The following is a 22,822-nucleotide window of genomic DNA, read 5'->3' as shown; positions in this document are numbered from 1 at the left end:
CATGCATACACATAGTCGGAATAAAGTGAATAATCTGGTTACAGTTGAAACCTTGTTTCTTTAATAGTCTGCGTTTACATGTGTAAGTAATCTTCTGGAGTTCTCTTTTGGCAAAACACTCCAATATCGTGAAACCGTGCAAAAAAAGAACTAAATGTCATCATCGGCCACCATAAATTCGACAACAAACATGACGCCTTGGATTAATTTCTTGTGTTTTATAAATATGTTTAGTCAAATGGATGCATGTATTATGGATTTTGGCTACCAGAATACACACAGCAAACTCTATCTGCTCGGTGGTGAGATTGAGCCCTGGGAAGGACCGCTGTAACGGCACATGTGCATCTTGCTTTACACCCATGCAGATATTTTTACTTCAATAAGATGTATTAGGTTACTAATTACTTTAAAAAGTAATTGGACTGCCCAACACACATTACTTTTAACGTGTTACTCTATTGTTCACAAGATTAGGTTACCGAGTTTAGCAGTGTACGGTTAACTCCTCATAAATTTAGTGATGTCTGAAATACTGAGACAGATTATTTCAGCCAGGAGGAGGAATCATGCCACCAACTGAACATTTGGATCTTGAAATGTATTTTGTGGGCACCTGCACTGCACGAAGTGGTCATCCACCTGAAACTAAGCATGTTCAGGCCAAAACCAGGACTTGAATGGGGAGACCATCTTGGGTTCCTGTGGAAGAGGTGTTGGTGAAGCCAGCAGGGAGCGCTTAGCCCCTGAACTGAACGTGGATCCCAATGCTCCAGTGCAGTGACGAGGACATCCATCCATCCATCCATCCATCCATCCTCTTTCGCTTATCTGAGGTCGGGTCGCGGGGGCAGCAACTTGAGCAGAGAGACCCAAACTTCCCTCTCCCCGGCCACTTCTAGCTCTTCCAGGAGAATCCCAGGCCAGCCGGGAGACATAGTCCCTCCAGCGTGTCCTGCGTCTTCCCCAGGGCCTCCTCCCGGTTGGACGTGCCCGGAACACCTCACCGGGGAGGCGTCCAGGGGGCATCCTGATCAGATGCCCGAGCCAACTCATCTGACTCCTCTTGATGCGGAGGAACAGTGGCTCTACTCTGAGCTCCTACCAGATGACTGAGCTTCTCGCCTTATCTTTAAGGGAAAGCCCAAAAACCCTGCAGAGGAAACTCATTTCAGCCGCTTGTATTCGCGATCTCGTGCTTTCGGTCACTACCCATAGCTCATGACCATAGGTGAGGGTAGGAACGTAGATCGACTGGTAAATTGAGAGCTTTGCCTTACGGCTCAGCTCCTTTTTCACCACGACAGGCCAATGCAGAGCCTGTATCCACTGTGGACGCCACACCGATCCGCCTGTCGATCTCATGGTCCATTCTTCCCTCACTCGTGAACAAGACCCCGAGATACTTGAACTTCTCCACTTGGGGCAGGATCTCCCTCCCAACCCTGAGAGGGCACTCCATCCTTTTCCGGCTGAGGACAGTGGTCTCGGATTTGGAGGTGCTGATTCTCATCCCAGCCGCTTCACACTCAGCTGCGGACCGATTTCAGAGAGAGCTGAAGATCACGGCCTTATGAAGCAAACGGAACAACATCATCTGCAAAAAGCAACGACCCAATCCTGAGTCTATCAAACCGGCCCTGGCTGCACCTAGAAATTCTGTCCATAAGTTATGAACAGAATCGTTGACGAGGACACTGCTGTAAAAATGGCGCTTGTTCTCCCGATGAGACGTAAAACCAAGGTCCTGACTCTCTTGGGTCATTAAAGGTCCCCGGGCATCCTTCATAAAGAGTAAGGTGTATCTCCGATGTCCTGGCTAAACTGCCCCCCTCGGCCTAGTCAGTCCAGGCCCCCTAATGTACCCAAGTGCAGTGATGAGGGGCACTCTGCTGTAAAAATGGCACCGTCCTCCAGATGAGACGTAAAACCAAAAGGTCCCAACTTTCTGTGTTCATGAAAGATCCCTGGTATCCTGATGCCCAGCTCGGCCTAGTCATTCCAGGCCTCCTAATCATCCCCCGTTTCTAACTGGCCATCTCTCTCTGTCTCTCACCCCTTCAACCACCCAATAGCTCAGCGTTTCTCAGCCTTTACGTATTTGCGACCCGAGTTTTCATAACTGTTTTAATTGCACCACCCAATCATTTTTTTGAAAGGATCTCACTAATACCAATTTGTTCGTGTTTTTTTTTAATTAATGATATATCCTAGATGCATATTTTATTATACATACTTAATTTTTATCGACATTTATCTAACTCTATTTATTTTTCTAGTATCAGAATGTAGTTTTAAGTTGTTTTGGTTTCAATAGATGTATTTTTCATATTTTCGATTCTTGTTTTCTGTTTTTCACATCTTCGCACCTCACAGTTTGAGAGCCACTGCACTAGCTAATGTTTGGTGAATGAGTGTGTTGTGACAGCAGCCATTTTGTGCCATCATCGAGGTGAGTGCTGCACATTTAAAGGTGGATGAAGTGGCTCCCCACTCAGTGTAAAGTGCTTTAGTGAGTAGTGAGAAAAGAGCTATAGAAATGTAAAGAATTTATTATTATTACTTCTATCCATGACTGCTGGATGTGTATGTGAAGGAAACCCACGTGTAGGCTGATAGAGTGCAACAGACCAGTGCAGACTGCAAAATCTTTCACAGTAATGCGTTTATGAATTGTGAGACATGAACTGGCATCCCAGCCGATATGGACCACACTCCCTTACCTGACCAGGAGACGTTGGTAACGGAAAGTCGGAGAGGGAATGGCAATCTCTCTTCTGCTCTAGTATCCGGTTCAGTCACTGAAACCAACCAGGAAGGACAGCACATTGGGTTACTGCAGACTATGGGCAGAGAGACCTCCTGTACACTGGGTGGCAGCACCCCATCTGGCAAACTTCATTATAGATGCCTGCAGGGCAAAATGAGAGTTGTGATACCATAGGCCTGCCCTGTCAGGTTCTGTGGGGGCTATCAGTTAGTGACAATATAAGGGCCGCTGTGGTCTCTGGCTACTCTTCCATAAAGCCCTGCTCTGTGGAGTGTATGGTTTAAAGTGATCTTATGGATAGATATCCCCCCATCTCCGGTTTGGATCTTTGCAGCTCCTTCAGTGTTTTCCTTGGTGTTTTTGTTGCTTCCCTGATTGATGCCCTCTTTGCCCGGTCTGTGAGTTATGGTGGGAGGCCTTCTCTTGTCAGGTTTATAGTGACGCCATATTCTTTCCATTTTGTTATACAGGCAGTCCCCAGGTTACATACGAGATGGGGACTGTAGGTTTGTCCTTAAGTTGAATTTGTATGTAAGTCGGAACAGGTACATTCTTTTAATAAATGCTATTGTTGACCGACTGTAACCAAGTGCTCTGCCGATGAATGATGGAGTTTCACCTCTCTCTGACCTTTTTATTATTTCTACTTTATTTTCAATGGTGATGGTTTTTCTCTTCTTTACTGTATCACCAGCACTTGCATCAGATTTGTGTTTCAGAGACATTCTTGAAGGGTGAAGACAAAAGGTTAAGATGAGCTCTTCTTCACAGCACTGTACACGTTATCACAGCAGGAAGGCACCCGTCATCAACACGTCTGATGTACTGACGAGAGACAACTTCCTGCTATGTGCATAACAGAACAAGCAGGCTTGCTATTGAGAATGAATGGAGGTGGCGAAGGGCGGATTACCACCCTCTCACCACAGTCACCTCAGTATACTGCCTACAGCGTCAGCCCACCGAGAGCGAACAGGTTGCGGGTAGTGAATCGCCCACCACCACCCCCATTCAACAGGCAGCCACCCGAGGCACACTCCACTGCTGCTCCCCTGCCGCCCAATTCACCCTCAATGGCCTCCATTCAGCCACAACCGGGTCACCAGCCGCCCACCGAGAATGAACGGGGCAGCTGTTCAAGGGACACTGCAAGGCTGTGTGGTGGGCGGGCAGTGAAACGCCCCCCATTCTGCCCCATCTAGCCTCCGTCCAGTCAGGAGCAGTAGCTGTGGCGGCTTGGTGGGCGGGCAGCGAACTGGCCCCATCAAGCCTCCGCCCTGCACACGAGTGCTTTCCGTGCACCCAGCCTCCCACTGAGAATAAAGGGGGTGCGGCCCCCACCGCCCCATTCATCAACTGGAGCCACCCGAGGGACACTACACTGCGCGAGAAGCGAAACCGACCCCCTCCAAGTACCACCTGCAGCGTCCCCAGGCCGGAGCTGACAGAGCGGCAGTTACTGCGTCGTGTCCCCCAGAGAGAAGGAGCAGCTGCGGCCCCGGGGGTCTGTAACTCGTATGTCTAACTCAGGGACTACCTGTAATGGATTAAATGGTGCTCTGTAACATATTTAAAATTTGAGATATTTTATTTTAACCCAACTCTGACCTGTTTGGAGTGCTCCTTGGCCATCATGTTGCCTACGTAGTGCTGTTGCAGAGTCTGAGGCCTTTCAGAACGGGACATCATCAACGTGACCAATCATTTGACACTTGGATTGGACGCAGGTGGACCCGAATCAATGAATTATGGGAGTTGTGAAGTTTAATTGGTTGGACCAGATGTTGTTTGGGTGTTTCATAGCAAAGGGGATGAATACATGGGCAGTCACAGCTTTCTTTTATGTACTGTATATACATACAAGGTGTTTTACTACTCTCTGGACGATTTTGTTAAATGCAAATGAAAATCCATTTTAATTCCAGATTTTAATAGAACAAAACAAGAAAAACCCCAAAGTCGAATAGTTTAGCAAGGCCCTGTCAATAACCAGTTGACCTACGGTGGGGACAGGGTGGGAAATGGCCCCCTCTGCCCAGATTGTGACTGTGCCAGAATTTGAATGGGTTTCAGTTTCACTCAAAGTTCAGTGCCTTTCAGAGTGAGTGTGGGACATGTGAGAGGCGCACTTGCAGGGCCTGGAAACCCCCAACCTTGACTTCTATGGCAGCTGTTGGTTTTGTTTTGCAGACTCCCTGACTTTGCAGATTCGTTTTTGCTGATGTTATTGATACGTTTTTTTATTCTTGTTTTATACTTTCCTGACTTGCACACTTAGTCTGTGACTTTCTCTTCAGATGACTTGACCCCGTTGTGCGATTCTCGCTGGCTTCTCTTGTAAAGTTTTTTTATTTTTACATAATCAAATTCGATGTAATTTCTTTCATGCATTGGGTAGCTGCTTGCACAATGCTAATATTTCATTCTGTGTCACTGTTGGAGGGAACACAATGTCTACAAAAGAAATGTTTGAGCACCAATCTGCTCGCACCTTTCAATAGCGATAGAGTTGCACAAAAATAAACAGGTGCTCGATGGCGTGAATGACTACAAGTAAACGAAAAATGCAAAGGCAAATAAGGCCAGGTTCAGGGTGAGTCAACGCTCTGGACAGTGGGAGCTCTGCTCTGTGGTCTGCTCTTTCCGGAATGAGGATATGACACCTGCTACACCCAGCTTAGTATCAGGGCAAATCCCTGATGCACCCAGCTTCAAAAAAGAAGTAGTTTTAGAAACAGGGGAATACCCAGAATTATGCAAACTTTCTCTCAAAATGGCTCAACAAAACATTTTTCAAGAAAGCAAGAAAAGAAACCGTACAATGCAGAATAAAAAATCCTAGTAGCTCCTCCATGTCTGACTGGTCAACCAAACCTTCATCTCTCCCTCCTCTTCTGCTGTTTCTTTCTTCTTATCTCTCAAGTACTACCATTACCTGTCACCAAACCTTCTCTCCCTCCTCTTCCACTGTTTCCTTCTTCTTATCTCTCGGGTACTACCATTACCTGTCACCAAACCTTCTCTCCCTCCTCTTCTGCTGTTTCCTTCTTCTTATCTCTCGGGTACTACCATTACCTATCTCCCAGACTTAGCAAGGTCACGTGAAATGTTTCCTTCTTCATCCACTACTAAATTACCTGTCACCAAACCTGGTCTCCCTCCTCTTCTGCTGTTTGGCTTCTTCTCTGCTGGTCCATTACCTATCTCCCAGACTTAGCAAGGTCACGTGAAATGTTGCATGTCACCACTAGAAAGAGCTTGGGCCTGGTGTCCCTGCACATGGTGGCTTCCTGTGCTGGTCCACACATCCCACTACGAGATAATTTAGGAAAGTACTGGCCTTCTGGCTGGGCACCTATCAGTGTGGGAGGCCTCTGGCCTCCTACCAGCAGTTGACATTTTGGTTATAAGGTGAGGTACACCGCAAACTTGAGTACAGAATCGGATACAATTAAACTCTTACAGAGCCCACGGAAGGTACCATTCACTATTTTCACATTTAGTTATGTTGCGGTCTTGAGTTAAAATCATTTAAATTCTTTTTTCCCCACCAGAAGCCACCCTCGAAATGAAAATGTGAAAATATGATTTTGGGAATATTTGCAAATTTATTAAAATTTAAGAAGAGAATAGAAAATAAACCAAAAATTTGCAGTGGCAATTGAAAATTTGCATTCTGTTCAATTGATCGTTATTTAAATGTTTGGAGACCACCTTTGGCACGATTAGGAGAGGCAGACGCCGTTCTCATAGTTGAGTGAAAACCAAGCCATGAGGTTGAAGGAGTTGCCCGCAGGGCTTAGAGGCAAAGATCAAAAACCTTTCCGCAGCATTGAAGGCTCTCAGCAGCACAATGGCCGCCCATAATTCTTTAACAGAAGAAGTTTAGAAGAACCACAACACTTCCTAGAGATGGCAGTTGGGCATACTGAGCAATCTGGGGAGAAAGGTCATTTTAAGAGTGACGACCAAGAACTTGATGATCAGCTCTCAAAATCCTGTGTAAAGATGGTAGAAACTGCCAGATGGACAACCATCATTGTAACTACCCACCGATCTGGACTTCCTTGAAAGAAACCTCTCCTCGGTTAAAGTCGGCCTTAAGAGTTTGCCGAATGTCAACTAAGGAACTCCCAGACTGTGAGAAACAAGATTTTCATGATCTGCCTGAACCAACATTGAACTGTTTGGCCCTAATTCTAAGTGTCATGCATTTGCGCTATCATTATAGTTAATCCTATGTGAAGATGGGAGAAACTGCCAGAAGGTTAACCATCACTGTAACTCTCCATCGATTTTGGGCTTTCTTGACAGAAGTCTCAATTGGTTAAAGCCGGCCTTGAGGTGTGGAAGCGGAGATGGGCATCCTTAGCCCAAAGAAGGCACTCAGAGTCTCAGGAGAGGCCGCAGAATCGAGCTTTATTGTGCAATGCACGTAGAAACTCAATTCAGGTGAACTGAGCAACTGATGGGGCCATCTTACTTTTATGACAGTTCTTATCAAGAGCTTACCTCACTTAGTTCCTTTATGAGCCTCACCTGACTTCTAACACTCCATAGTCTTGGTCCTGCCTCTGATTGGCTCCACCAATACTTCCCAGCCTAATGAGTGGAGCACGCTGTTCTATCCATCATGCCCACCTTGTACCCATCCAGTAGGCTACCTGCCACCATTATTTCCAGGCCTCGGCTCACGTTCACCACACAGAAAGGGTTGTTTGCCTGTCAGCCCCTCTTGGCATATCTGACCTTGACTTATGAAATATCGGTGGTTACATATCTTGAATTCAAGGCCTGTTAGACAGCGGTGGTGACCTACTCCCTATTTCCGAAGACATGTTTTCAGTTTGTCATTATGGGTTGTGGAGTTTGCAAATTCATCCAATCTTAAAATGAAATCTACAACACGACAAGGTGTGCAGAGTGAAGGGGTCTGAATACTTTCTGAATCCACTGCATGTTAAGGTTCTGCGTTGCGATTTTGGTCTTCATTCTGGCCATTCTGTAATGCATTGTTGCTGGTCATGATGCTCGTTGCCTTCATGTGGCCGTCTGTCACCATCTGCGTGACATCATGTCTGGTTTTTATCTGAGTGAGCGTCGACTCAAAGAGGAGCAGAACATCTCAGTTTTGTTAGAGCAGTTAGGGGGAAAAGAAAGCCAAGCTGGCGATTTTTTGTTTCCTGTCTTTTGAATTCGATTTGCATTTTGGTTTTGGTGCCTCAGGTTCTCCATTTTCTGAGTTTGAGCTCCTGCCTGTCCCCTGATGCTTTTTCCATTAGGTGCCTGGTATCCCCATAAAACTGGGAAGTGCTATCATTATTCTATAAGTCCATCCACCCATTATCCAACTTGCTATATCCTAACTATAAGGTCATGGGGGTCTACTGGAGCTATTCCCAGTCAACACAGGGTGCAAGGCAGGAAACAAACACCGGGCAGGGTGCTCAAGCACACACACACGCGCGCCCACACACACACTCACCAATGCACTTAACCTGCATGTCTTTGGACTGACATGCAGGTTAAGACACAGGGAGAACAACTAACTGCAAGGTAGCAACACTACCCACTGCGCCACCATGCCGCCCTTCTAGAAGTACATCCATTTTCCAACCCGCTGAATCCGAACACAGGGTCACGGGTCCGCTGGAGCCAATCCCAGCTAACACTGGGCACAAGGCAGGGACCAATCCTGGGCAGGGTGCCAACCCACCGCAGGACACACACAAACACCAAGCACACACTAGGGCCAATGTAGAATCGCCAATCCACCTAACCTGCATGCAGACATGGGGAGAACATGCAAACTCCACGCAGGGAGGACCCGGGAAGCGAACCTGGGTCTCCTAACTGCGAGGCAGCAGCGCTACCACTGTGCCACCGTGCTGCCCATCTCTTCTATAAGTCTATTTTCCTTAACTGTGTCCTCCATCTTGAGTTTATACCCTTGATGTCTTTGATTGATACTAGCATAAAAACGAGAAAGTGATGAATAATCTAACCCAGGGGTGTCCCAACTCTGGTCCTGGTGGGCCGCAGTGGCTACAGGTTTTTCATTCTCACCCTTTTCCTAATCAGTGAGCAGTTTTCGCTGCTAATTAACTCCTTTTCCCTTCATGTTAATAGCCCAGGTTTTAAGGATTCACTCCTCTCAATTGATTCCTTTCTTCATTAAATGACAGCCAAACAGAAATGAGACGACAGATGACCAGCTAAACTGGGATTTCAAACTCCAGCCAAACTCTTAATGAGAAGCCGATTCTTGCTGTAATTGAATATCCTGACTTGTTGCTGCTCTCGTTCAGCCACAGCCACAGACTGTTTGTTTGATTTCCTGTTTTTTCTAAGACCACCATCAAGATATTTTGGCGACCTGAGCAGACTAACGTAACCGAGACCTTCACCTTTTTTACTTTCAGGTTACCTGGTCATTTGGCGGCTCGTTTTGTGTCTCATTATTGTTTGGCTGCTCATTAAGGCAAAGGAAACATCTAAGGTGCCTGAGTCACGTCAATTAAAAGTGAAAACTGGTTACTAATGAAGAAGATGGTTAGAATGAAAACCTGCAGGACCGGAGTTCAACACCCGTGATCTAACCCAAGACACCCATATATACATAAAGAACAACAGCTGACTCTAGTGACAGACAGTAATTTGTCCTGCTTGGCTTGTGACACCAGAACCGTTGTGCCCTAAAACGCCCAGAATGCTGGACAGGGAAATATCGGCCGCTACACTGAAGCCTAAAGTGTAAAAATGCAATGCGCCACAAGCCTGCAACATCAAGCAAATTATGCTTTTACTGTAACTAAGGAAGTTTCACGGCTTTACTCTGCCCGGAAATATTTAATGAGGTTATTGGAAGTTAAAAGATTACACAACAAGGGACTCTCTGCTGAGAAACACGACCATTGGCGATGGCCCAGTTTATCTCACCTCCCACCTACTGCTATTCCAGAAGAAATATCGATCAGTCTTGAGGACTCGGGCCGCATTTCTGTAAAATATGAAAACATTTTAAAGTCTCTTCCTTTCAAAGATCCCAGAGTACAGATTTTTTCCTCCACATTTCAGAGAAGGAGTGGAAGGCAGCCATGCACAGAATTCACTCGAGCTCCATATGTGCAAACCGTACAATTATTCAACGTAAAATCTTTTATCAAGCACATTTATCTTGTTTAAAAAAACTGTCAAATGTTTCCTGGGCAAAATCCAATCTACGGACGTTGCAGTCGAGCTCCAGTCTCATTGGGTGACGCATCTGATAGTTGAGTTATGGCAACTGGACTTTGTTCTTGTTAGGTAGATACGTTTCACTGCTTCCTCTCTGCTTGGATGAGCAACAAGAATGAAGTCCAGTTGCCATAACTCAACTGCCAGATAATTTTCAACTGGATAACTGAGAATCTTCACAGACTTTGGGTGTGGCGGACGGTTTGGACCCTTGCCTTGCTGGGACACCTCGATGATGGAAGGACCGGAGAAGAGGACGTATCCACAACAATACCTCCGGGATGCAAGAGGGCCACGGGCTTGGAGGCTCAGCCCTGTTGAGGGGGCCCATGGTCACCGCCAGGGTCGCCTGGACAGTCCCCGAGCCATGGACTTGCAACACTTCCGCCACACCCGGAAGTGGATCCGGGAACATGCAGAATATTTCCAGGGACCCTTACAGCACTTCCGCCACACTCGGGAGTGATGATGAAGGACCTGCAGCACTATAAAAGAGGCCGCCTCACTCCATTTCGGGAGGTGGAGGACAGAGATTGTGTGGAAGAGTGTAGGTGGTAAAGAGAAGAAGAAAAGAAAGAGAGAGAGAGAGGAAGAACCTGACGTTATTGGTGGTGATTTGTGCGCCGTGTGCTAAGAAAAAGAAAATTAAAAGGGTGTCTTTGTGCCCGTGTGTGTCTGGGGCAGATAGTCCACAGGGTGTGCACCAAATGAACATCATTCTGGGCCAAAATCTTTAAATGCCTATCACTTGGTGTCACAATCCCTCCTAATCCACTAACAGCTGTGTTTGGTGGGCTCACGGAGGGGCTTAATGTGCCTTGAGCATGGGAAAGGCGCTATATAAATAAAATAAAATGTATTATTATTAAAGTGGAGAAGGACAAACCAACTGGAATTGCCTTCACTTCACTATTGGCATGGAGACTTATCTTGCTCAACTGGAAGAATCCTAACTCTCCTCTTGTAAGTCAGTGGGTAACTGATGTGATGTTCTAAGGTCCTTCCATGAAAACCCTAAATACAAAGAGGACTGTTTGATTTATGTTAGGTAGATTGCCCAGAGGGGACTGGGTGGTCTCGTGGTCTGGAACCCCTACAGATTTTATTTTTTTCTCCAGCCCTTGGAGTTTTTTTTTTTTGTTTTTCTCTGTCCACCCTGGCCATCGGACCTTACTTATTCTATGTTAATTAATGTTGACTTATGTTTATCTTTTATTGTGTCTTCTATTTTTCTATTCATTTTGTAAAGCACTTTGAGCTACATTTTTTTTGTATGAATATGTGCTATATAAATAAATGTTGATTGATTGATAGAATGTGATTTTTTCCAGTTTTATCAATCAATCTTAGAGGACAAAGCTTTTTTAAAAAACTAGCAGGATCTAATTAATAACATTTTAGAATAAGCACTTATATGGGAGGGGGGGAGAGAGAGGATTTTCTCCCCCCTTTTTCTACTCTTAAAGTTACCCTCTGGCTGTTGGCGTTGCTCTCTTTTCTCATAGGTAGGGGTTGAATTAAATTTAGCTTTGTCAAGTTCTCGGTACTCAAATGTGCCACGTGGTGACACGGCCCACCTGCCAAGTTGTTTTGCCTGCCTAAGGTAAGGTCATCCTTGATTGGAGGATCGCAGGAATTGTGGGAAAGAGGGGTCCTTTCATCCGATTAGCACTATTTCAGCTGTGGAATGGCCAAATGGGGGTGGCAGCTTGATGACTGAAGTCTCCAGGACTCTAAAGAAACCCAAATCATATTACGTGATATCATCTTCTGTTAAAATTCTGCTCCGTACTTCTGAATTTTTATTTTTATACTGCATTGAGGATTTGTTCTGTTCTGTGTATTGTATTGTATTGACCCCCTTCTTTTTGACACACCCAACCTGGAAAGGGGTCTCTCTTTGATCTGCCTTTCTTGAGGTTTCTTCCACTTTTTCCTAAAAGGGTTTTTTTTTTTTTTTTTCTTTTTTTGGGGGAGTTTTTCCTCATCTTCTTAGAGAGTCAAGGCTGGGGGTCTGGCAAGAGGCAGGGCCTGTTAAAATCCATTGAGGCACATCTTGTGTGATTTTAGGCTATACAAAAAATAAATTTGTATTGTAAGTTTGATTTGCTTGAATGGAATGTTACTTGCTTTTAATAAATTCAGGAAAATGTAAAAAAAAAAAAAAAAAAAACTTGCCGATTTGCTGTAAAGCAGGGATCTCCAACTCCAATGCTGGAGGGACATGGTGAAGGATCTCCATCAGGACAGGTCGGTCCTCCACCTTGTAGCTAATCATGTTTGGGCCCGGCCAGCACTTGGATGGGAACAAGCTTAGGTTGATGCTGGAAGAGGAGTTGGGGAGGCCAGCAGGGGGCGCATGCCCCATGGTCTGTGTGTGGATCACAATGCTCCCGGGCAGAAAAATAGTTGTCATGCTTCAGATAAGACGTAAAACCAGTTTCCTTCTAAATGTTTTATTAAACCAGATAGTTCACGATTAATACACTTAGGAGTAAATGGAGACAAGTTAGGTGGGGAAGTGCCAGTTCCTTTGTCCGTTGCATGTTGTTGTCAATTAAGAGCCATTAAAAGCAGTAATTGCAACTTTTGTAGACCAAAATAAGCAACTAAAGGTGGGAAAATCTAAAGCAGAGGTGTCCAACTCTGGTCCTGGAGGGCCGCAGTGGCTGCAGGTTTTCATTCCAACCCTTTTCCTACTCAGTGGTCAGTTTTCACTGCTAATTAACTCCTTTACCCTTCATTTTAATAGCCTTGTTTTTAAGGACGTGTCCTCTGAATTGATTCATTGCTTCATTAAATGACAGCCAAACAGAAATGAGATGACAGATGACCAGCTAAATTGGGGCATCAAAATCCAACCAATTTCACTCCAACCAGTTTCTTAATGAGAAGCCAATTCTTGCTGTTAATTAAAGCCGTTATTGAATGTCGTGACTTTTTTGCTGCTCTAATTCTGACACCGCCACAGACTTTGTTTTGTCTATTTCTGCGCTTCTCAAACTATTGTGGGTAGGGGGCTTCGAATAAATGAACAAGACATTTTATTTCAAATTTAAATTTGCAAGCATATAATCACAACAAATGTATTATAACTAAAATTAAAATGACTAACTGATGAGCGGTGCCGCTGCTGCTGTTTTTATAGTCGCGTATTGTCAATCCAGAAAGTTCGAGACGTATCGGTATCTGTCGCGAATATTCGTGTAACAGTAGATGAGGTGATAATGTGACGCGACTGCGGCAGCGTAGCCAATATCGCCAAATTAAGTTAAGTAATTTACTGCGTATTGGGTTATTCTCATGGTACAACTAACAGCGGTATAATATTTGTCGGCCGAACATACGTTTATCTCGTGCAGATTGACTTCTTCAGTGTCCTCGTTTGAGATTTTTTAAATCAAAACATATTTAATCATTTCTGTACATAAAAAAATAATTAAGAATAAAAAATGTATTCTTTGTTTTTGAGATTAGAATTAATACCAAAAACCACACAAGGCATTTTAACAGTTATTAAAGCACTTTGAAAAAAAAAAAAAAAAATTATTTCATCGAAGTTAGCCAAACACATGCAAATCTTATGGAAGTAAAAATGATTGGATACCGCGACACCGCACAAATATTGTATCTTTGTTAGTTGTATCACTGGTTATTGTCGTCTATCTTATCTTATGCAGGGGGTGCAGAATTTATTCCAGGTAGAAAAGGGGGTGCGAAATACGAAAGTTTGAGAACCGCTGGTCTATTTCAACTGTTAAGATGTTTTGGTGACCTGAGCAGACCAACATGGCCGAGACCTTCACCTTTTTTAATTCCAGGTTGTTTTGTTACCTCGTTATTGTTTGGCTGCTCATTAAGGAAAAAGAAACAACTAAGGGGTCAGAGTCTTGTCAATTAAAACGAAGGCAAAACAAGTTATTCTGCAGCAAAAACGTCTCACTGATTAAAGGGATGGTTAGAATGAAAACCTGCAGCCCTTATGGCCCACCAGGACCGGAGTTGGACACCCCAGTGCTAAACCGAATGAAGCACTTGAGCAATAAAAAAAGAGATTGGGTTGAAACAAGTCCCTCCAGGGCCGGTGTGGCTCACCGCTGATTTAAAAGGGTCCGAGTCTTAAATAGCAAAAGAAGTAAGTGAAGACAATTGGCAGCAAAAACTGGTCACTGATTAAGAGAATGGTTAGAATGAAAACCTGGGGCCATTGTGGTCTTCCAAGACCAGCAGGTGGTATTTTTCAAACAATGAGCCATTGTCTACAGGTGTACTTTTTATTACAAAAATAGCAGAGACAATTCACCTGACTTTAAAAATACATTTACTGTTGTTATGTGGTAAAAGGAACTATCCAGACTTCTGCTTTTTCGGTGTTATTGTTATCAGTTCATCGGCAGGTCATGATTGAAGAGTCATTGTTGAAGACCTGCAGGAAATTCCATGCTCAGATATTTCTATTTATATCTGCATGATCAAAAATAATCTCATCTATTTAAGAGTCACTGCCAGTATTTAATTGCACAATTGTTGTATTGTTTGTGGAGGTGCAAAGGTATTTGTCTTTCCTGTTTGGGTGTAAATGTTTCATGATGTTTAGTGGTGACGTCAAAGGCATACGCCACTCATAAGTGGCATTTTAATAATCTGTCACTGTCGATCTCGTGCTCCATTCTTCCCTCACTCGTGAACAAGACCCCGAGATACTTGAACTCCTCCACTTGGGGCAGGATCTCACCCCCCAACCCTGATAGGGCACTCCACCCTTTACCGGCTGAGGACCACGGCCTCGGATTTGGAGGTGCTGATTCCCATTCCCAGCCGCCTCACACTCTGCTGCGAATCGATCCAGAGAGAGATGAAGATCACGGCCTGATGAAGCAAACGGGACAACATCATCTGCAAAAAGCAGTGACCCAATACTGAGCCCACCATACCGGACCCTCTCAACGCCCTGGCTGCACCTAGAAATTCTGTCCATAAAAGTTATGAACAGAATCGGTGACAAAGGGCAGTCCTCACTGGAAATGGGTTCGACTTACTACTGGCAATGCGGGCCAAGCTCTGACAGGTATCTCTGCTCAAGCTGCTGCCCCCACAACCCGGTCTCGGATAAGTGGAAGAGGATGGATGGATGGATGGATGGATGGATGGATAATATGTTACTTACCCCATCCGTGCTGGTTGAAGCCTGTTTAGAGTTTGTATTAGACTTTGACAATTGTCCTCCTTGGGTGACGCCACACAAACGGTATTACTTGACTTCATCCTCTGTGGCTGGAGCATGTGCCCCTTCAGTTACATAATTGGCACCCTTCTGTGTACATTCCGTCCGCCCCTTAACTTTCATTAATGACACCCCTAATGGATTGACCGGCTCAGGCTGTAATCACCATTCTGAAATTGGTTTTTTTGGAAGCAGGAACCCTGTGCGGCTGCCCGTATCGCCCATACCTCAATGTGCCACTGTATGTTGGAAAATGTATTTTATTTTTAACCGGTCAGGTTATGACAAGTTGTAATAAGCAGGATCCACTCAAAGAAGGGCCACATAATAAGCACAAACCAACGGGAAGACCATTTCCGGCCTGCGTTTTTACCTGTCCACATTACGACGCTGAGGCTGCGTTTTCAGAAGTACGCGTCTCTGAAAGACTGTGTGGATGAAAGATGAAAACGGAGACTAAATAAAAAAAGCAGCAGTGCGGAAGTGGTCTAAGTCAGTAGATTGCTTAACTATTCAACCGATTTGAGGTGGTAATCCTACTCGGGTGGGCTCTCGAACAAGGCCCACAACCTTAAAATTGCTAAAGTGGTGCTGTAAAATGCTAAAAGTTCACGTGAAAAGGAAATTTCCAATCTGGAACCAACAATGAAGTACAGTAATCCCTCCTCGATCGCGGGGGTTGCGTTCCAGAACCCCCCGCGATAGACGAAAACCCGCGAAGTAGAAACCATATGTTTGTGTAGTTATTTTTATATATTTTAAGCCCTTATAAACTCTTCCCACCCTGTTAACATTATTAGAGCCCTCTAGCCATGAAATAACACCCTTTAGTCAAAAGTTTAAACTGTGCTCCATGACAAGACAGAGATGACCGTTCTTTCTCACAATTAAAAGAATGCAAATAGAACTTCTTCTCTTCAGGAGCAGAGAATTTCAGAGGGAGAGAGAGAGAGAGATTAAAGCAACAATCAAAAAATCAATACGTGTGCTTTTGTGCTTTTAAATATGCCGAGCACCGCAATAAAGCAGCATTTTTTTAGAGGAGCGTCAGTATCTTTTAAGCAAACAGCCCCTCCGTCAGGCGCAGAGAATGTCAGAGAGGGTGAGAGAGAGGCAGAGACAAGCAAACAATCAAGCATATCTTATAGCATTGAGGAGTTTTAGTTAATATGTAATACGTGCTCTGATTGGGTAGCTTCTAAGCCACCCGCCAATAGCGTCCCTTGTATGAAATCAACAGGGCAAACAAACTGAGGAAGCGTGTAGCATAAATTAAAAGATCCACTGTCTGCAGAAATCCGCGAACCAGCGAAAAATCTGTGATATATATTTAGATATGCTTACATTTAAAATCCGCGATAGAGTGAAACCGCGAAAGTCGAAGCGCGATATAGCGAGGGATTACTGTATATCAAAAAATTCAGACCACCTTGGTTATCTGGTGAATAACTGCCATCGCTAGAGGGGTCTTGTCTAGGAGTGCTGCATGGCAACCAAAAGTTATCCATTGAATATGCTGTAAGGTCATTTGAGTGCTTTTCTTAGTTCCTGTTTAAGAAAACCGTTGTAACCTATGCAGTGTGTTTACCTCATTTAATCTTTATATATATAAATTCCAATGTCTGTCTGTATGTCTGTCCACTTTTCACGAGAGAACTTAACAGAGTTTTTTTCGATTAAATTTGCATTAACATTGTAGCGGTCTGGTGCCGCCAAGATTCACGCCGTCAAGAAGACAGCGATTTATTTATTTTTATAGAGGAGATCCCAGGGACGCTCCCAACCTTGGCCCGACCCGCACACACTCACAAACCGAGACAAAATAATGCACACTGGGAATATAATGAAATAATTTAAAACAATACCACCCCTGTACCCCTATGGTGATATTACATTAAACACATAAACACAAGCAACCCCCCCACAGCAAAGTCCATGAAAAGCAGCACTGGATGTGATGAAATGATGAAGATAATAATAAGTCCAGAGATCTGTACGTTGAAAGGGAATGAAGAGACAGTCCTACCGGTAGACACTGTAAAGGTGAAGACAGGTGGACGGTTCAGGAGAGCCCCTTTTCTTGCGGTGAAAGCCATGAATCCACTATCGGTCCTCGGCACGCAGGCAGACAGAAGACGATCCCGACCCCAACAACGAAACAATCCGAGACGGCGACGACTAAGTACGGTTAATCAACAGAAGACAGACAAACGGGTACACAGAATACAGTGGAACCTCGGGTCACGACGGTAATTCGTTCCCAACGTCTGGTTTTTGGTCATGACCCGAAGTAATTTCCCCCATAAGATTGTATGTAAATACAATAAATCCATTCCGGACCGTACAAACTGTATGTAAATAAATTTTGAAAGATTTTTAAGCACAAAAAATAGTTAAACATACCATAGAATGCACAGTGTAATAGTAAACTAAATGTAAAAACATTGAATAAAACTGAGAAAACCTTGAACAGAGAAAACTAACATTGCAAGAGTTCACGCTACAGCCTTAACGAACCGCTCGCTGTAAACATTTCTTTTTAATGACTTTTAAGCACAGAAAGAAAATGAACAATTGAAAAATCCATAATTTATACAAAAACTAACCGTAAACAACCAAGAAAAATAACATTGCAATAGTCGAGTTCTGGCATGAAGGACGTAAGGAGGAACTGGGTGGAGAAGAGATTAGTTTTGAGGTCTGTAATGATGTGGGTTTGCTGCATGCTCTCATCTCGCTTCCGGGATTCCTTAAACCCGTCACCGTGTACCGCTAACCCCGGGCAAACAACTAAACCCCGAGTTAAGGCACGATTACAAAACTGCTAGTATAAAGCAGTTCAATATCTAAAATCTATCGAGCAACGTGACCAACGCTCGTCCTTTTATTGACCCCCACCACCAGTCCCAGCTTAGCATGAACAACAAGCCATATCACCAAATAAAGAAGAAGCAAAAGAACAAATATATTTTACATATATAAAGAAAAAAAAACAAACACATACATAGCAATCAAAACCCCCCTCTCTGGTTTAAACACACGATGTTCATAAATAAGAAAAACCAGACTGTCCAAATGGCTTTACTGGGTTTACTGTTCAGGGCAAAGAGAAACCCTACTGGAATACGCCGGCTGTCGAGCCGATAACAACAAAGTTTAATCCTTACCAGTCCAAGTTATTTGTCAGCGAAATCAAAGAAATCTCGTCCGAGACGTGGCTCCCTTCTGTCGCCGAGTCTTCCAAAAAAACGAACTTGTTCCAGTAGATACTTTTCTTGGCGCTTCTCTTTGCTCCACCACTGGTTTTTAAGCTTTCAACACCAACCACCCTGACCGAGTTATGACCTCCGCCTTAAAGGTGTATTTACAGCAATGCACCCAAAGAGGCAGCAACCGCCCAACAGAATAATAGCACATGTGGCACCCGCTACAACCGTCAGTAATGTTACCGATGAGCACGACAGTGAGGCACTACAATGGAGCAATCGGATGGTGCAAAAAGTGCCAAGTGCTTTTATTAAAATCAACAAAACAACAATCAAAAACAAAGTCCAAATTAAACAAAGTGCAGTGCTGCTTTCAGAATCCTTCAATAAATAAATGATCCCATAAAAACAGAAGTGAAGTGGAGGTTAAAATCCAATAGAAAAAAGTCTTCATTCAATATAACGAGGTTAAAACAACGCTCGAAGCAGTCTCTTTAAAAAAAATTCTTTAACTGCCTTTTCTCTCTCTCGCTGCACAGGGAGAGACTGAACACGAGCGGAAATCATCGGCGCATACAAACCAGAAGGGAAACTGGCTTGCTCATCACCCGAGTGTGTGGTTGTGAACAGATGCAAAAGTTTGGCGAACGTTTTGGTCCTAACCCGATTTGTATGTGGTCCGAGACGTTCGTGACCCGAGGTTCCACTGTACAACAAAAAACACCTTTTCTTCTTTGGACACCTGCCCTCCTTTTAATAGCCACTCTGGGCACTTTTGACCCCAATTGGCCCCTGCACCCCAGACAGAAGACCAATCAGAGCTTCTAGAGGGACTGCTGGGAGATGGGGTTTTAACGAATAGTAGCACCGCTACAACACTCTGGTTGATTTTGTGACTTCTGTCATTGCACCAAGTACCATAGTTCGGCTGCGGCACCAATTTATTTGCATGAATCCAAGATATGTTGTGGGCCAAGGGAAGGGGGAGGCGGGACCTCAGGAGTAGGGAGCCAGGTGCGGTCATTCGAGACGCTCTACCTCTCGCCACATGTTGGAGTGTATCTCGCCTCCACTTAGCTAGCGATACCGGTTTGTTCAGCCGACAATATCATCTAGAGATTGTTAAAGAGTCACGCTTGACGTTTTTGACAGAGAGATCAGAGCTATGTGTGTTTTAGAGGGTAGCTGATCATTGCCAGAGATATCAGGGCCACGTGCTATTCTCCCTACGTGGGGGACACTCTCCCATCAGACCTGAACACGATCAGATACAGTGGCAGAGATACCCCGCCAAATTTTTACATTTTTGGCAAAGAGATCACAGCTACATTCTCACCCCGATAGCAAAACCAAAAATATTGTAAATCAATAAGCCCTCACATATGAAAGCTATCAATAGAAATTCTTCTCAGACTCCATACCAATATTTACATTTTTTTATTTTATTGATTTTTAAAGTTTTGTCATGCATCACTACTATGTGGGTGGAGCTATGGGGGACAGCTAGTTATTAAATAAAATTTTGTTCTTTCTGTTTCCTTCAGGAAAGCAGAGGACAGCAGGCCCACCTCTTTGTGCACAACCAGAACCAGCCATATGTGAACAACCCAGATTTTCCTGAAAACTCCAGATATGCAGACCGAAATCTCAACAACCTCCTCAACTCCGTTTGGAGTTTGGAAACCGTTCATAAGCAAATGTTCATCCTACAGGATAAGCCCAATCATGACTTTATCCGGACCAAGGCTGGGGCACTTTGCTTTCGCCAGGGAACTGAGATTGCAGAGAGAGATGGCAAAGTACCGCCATCCCAGCGCTCCAGAGAGGACAATATGGCAATGAAGGATCCCCGGTTGAGAAGGGTTATTCTGGCTGAAGGCCAGGAGCCCCCAACCAGGAAGCTACTCTTTGTTGAAGAGGAGGCAGGCCATGCAGTAGCTGTGCCAAGACTGACAACCAAACTCAAGAGGGGAAAGCGTCTTGTCAAGTGTGTGTGCAGGCAAGGATGGCACGGCCCCTACTGTGGCGTCCCCACCATGGTACAGCACTCGACTCTGCCTACCAAAGAGAGGCTGACGCCTCGGGAGATACCAAGGAGGGTCATCAACGCTATCAACGTCAACCATGAGTTTGACCTTTTGCATGTGCGTTTCCACGAGCTAGGTGACATTGTCGATGTGTTCTTGATTTGTGAATCCAACTTCACAGCCTATGGGGACCACCGTCCCCTCCACTTCTTTGAACGCCTGAAAAATGGCACTTATGACTACATTCGGCACAAGATCTTGTACGTCTTCCTTGACCACTTCCCAGAAGGAGGCCGACAGGATGGCTGGATCGCAGATGATTATCTTCGCACCTACCTGACCCGGAATGGCATCCAGAGGATAAAAGGGTTGCGGCGGGATGACGTCTTTGTGATCAACGACGCTGATGAAATCCCGGCCCGAGAGGGCATTCAGTTTCTGAAACTGTTTGATGGTTGGACGGAACCATTCGCCATTCACATGCGAAAATCGCTTTACGGTTTCTTCTGGAAGCAGCCCGGTTCTCTGGAGGTTGTATCCGGTTGCACAGTTGGCATGCTGAATGACGTCTATGAAAACGATGGAATCAAACTCCGCAGGCGAGAGTATTACACTATGCCTGGCTTTCGCAGCTACGAGAACAACACAGGCCATATTTTAGTGCAGTGGTCCATCGGTAGCCCGTTCCACTTTGCTGGCTGGCACTGCTCGTGGTGTTTTTCACCAGAAGGGATCCTTTTCAAACTCACCTCGGCACAGAATGGGGATTTCCCCCGCTGGGGAGATTATGAAGACAAGAAGGACCTAAATTACATCAAGGACCTGATTCGCACAGGGGGATGGTTTGATGGAACGGTACAGGAGTATCCACTGGCGGACCCCAAGGAGCACATGTACGCTCCTAAATATCTGCTAAACAATTTCAAGAAATACCAATATATGCTTTTGAACCCTTACAGAAAAGACAGAGGTGGGTGAAAGATGATCGAGGCAAAGAAAAGGGAGACCCCCTTTTAAGATAAAATCAAAAAAAAAAACAAAAGCAAAACACACAACACACTAAAACTGAACATTCCCACCTGAAGTAAAATACCGGAAGGAAGAAACGGGGACTAGAAAAAAGGGGGGGGAAGAAAAAAAAAATGGAGGAAAGGCAGGAGGAGTAAAGCACTTCAGAGCACAGTCTGGACACTCGCCTGCGAGGACGCAAAATGGTTGAATGTAAGGAACGACAGACGGTCACTTTTTTTTATTTTTATTTTTTTTTTTGTCTGTTGTTTGAGTAAGGATGCCAATTATTTATTTATTGCTTAACATTGTTTTGCTTCTCTTTACCCCCATCCCGGTAATGAACCAATACCCCCCCGAAGTATTAAAGGTAATATATAATTAAGCACATCCTTTTTATTTTTTATTATTTCACGTAGGGCCATCCCTGCATGACTCCAGATGGTGGTGTGACCACAATTAGCTTGCAGCTGAGTTTCCAGGGCAGTAGGGAATTTGAATGTGTCCCCTTAGAAAACATCTGGCATGCTGCTCTGCGTAGAGTGCCAGTGCCTAGAAACGCTGTGCCCGCAACACAAAAACCACATTATCAAAACATGGGCAAAGACTTGGCTTTCATTAAGCCTGTTTCAATAGCACAGTAGGCTGAAAGACTTCTCTTGGTTTTTTTGGGGTGTCCCTCTATACACACACACACAAAAAAAAAAAAAAAAAGAATTGCACTGGAGTCGCATGGGGTGCGGTGCCAACCCTAGATAGCTCAGGTTGGCACTGGCCCTGCTTCACCTACAAGAACATGTGAGAGGGAAAGGGCCTGGACGGGGGGCCAATGGCGGCTTATGAGAATGCTGATCCCCGCCATCCCCCTCAAAAACTCCACCCTCTACACCACTTGTGAGTCTTACTGCTCATCTGTTGCAGCAAAAGGGTGGGATTCACAGTATTGGCATGGACGATTATATAAACACATGCTAATCTATAAAAAGCATTCTCGTATGCATACTGAACCTGTGCCATCACATTGTTGTGGACCACTCAGACGCCATTACTGTGGTGGTACCGGCATGGCACACAATTCAGGGATGGTGCTTTAGGGTCTACACAGAAATTGGGTTTGTTTCCCAAAAAAGTGCTTAAAGTGGAACTGCCAAAGGGTGTAAATCACAGTCATCTGGATTTGGGGGTCCGCTGCCCTAAATTATAAAGCCCTGCTAATCTACTGTATAAAAGGCTCTACAGATGTGCAGTTTAAAGAAACTCTTCCAGAGCTCAAACCGTTAGTTTAAGAATGTGTTGGAAACGGCCACTGGTTTAATGTACTGTATATTGTTACTTATTTTCTTTGTTCCCC

The 22,822-nt window shown here is 44.6% G+C and overlaps 1 protein-coding gene across 4 annotated transcripts in view; it reads left to right on the top strand.

Moving 5' to 3' along the window:
• Positions 1–21,856, top strand: part of mgat3b (beta-1,4-mannosyl-glycoprotein 4-beta-N-acetylglucosaminyltransferase b) — a 125,136-nt gene extending 103,280 nt beyond the window's left edge. For all 4 annotated transcript variants that reach the window (XM_039765281.1, XM_039765279.1, XM_039765282.1 and 1 more), the window contains exon 3: positions 19,981–21,856. In XM_039765281.1, coding sequence (XP_039621215.1) covers positions 19,981–21,441 — 1,461 coding nt within the window. In that variant the 3' untranslated portion in view covers positions 21,442–21,856. The remainder of the gene's footprint in view (positions 1–19,980) is intronic.
• The last annotated feature ends 966 nt before the right edge of the window (positions 21,857–22,822 follow it).

This window comes from Polypterus senegalus, chromosome 10, assembly GCF_016835505.1.
Source record: "Polypterus senegalus isolate Bchr_013 chromosome 10, ASM1683550v1, whole genome shotgun sequence".
NCBI lineage: Eukaryota > Metazoa > Chordata > Cladistia > Polypteriformes > Polypteridae > Polypterus > Polypterus senegalus.
The sequence above is the reverse complement of the archived record's forward strand: the minus strand, read 5'-3'. Positions and strand labels throughout refer to the sequence as shown.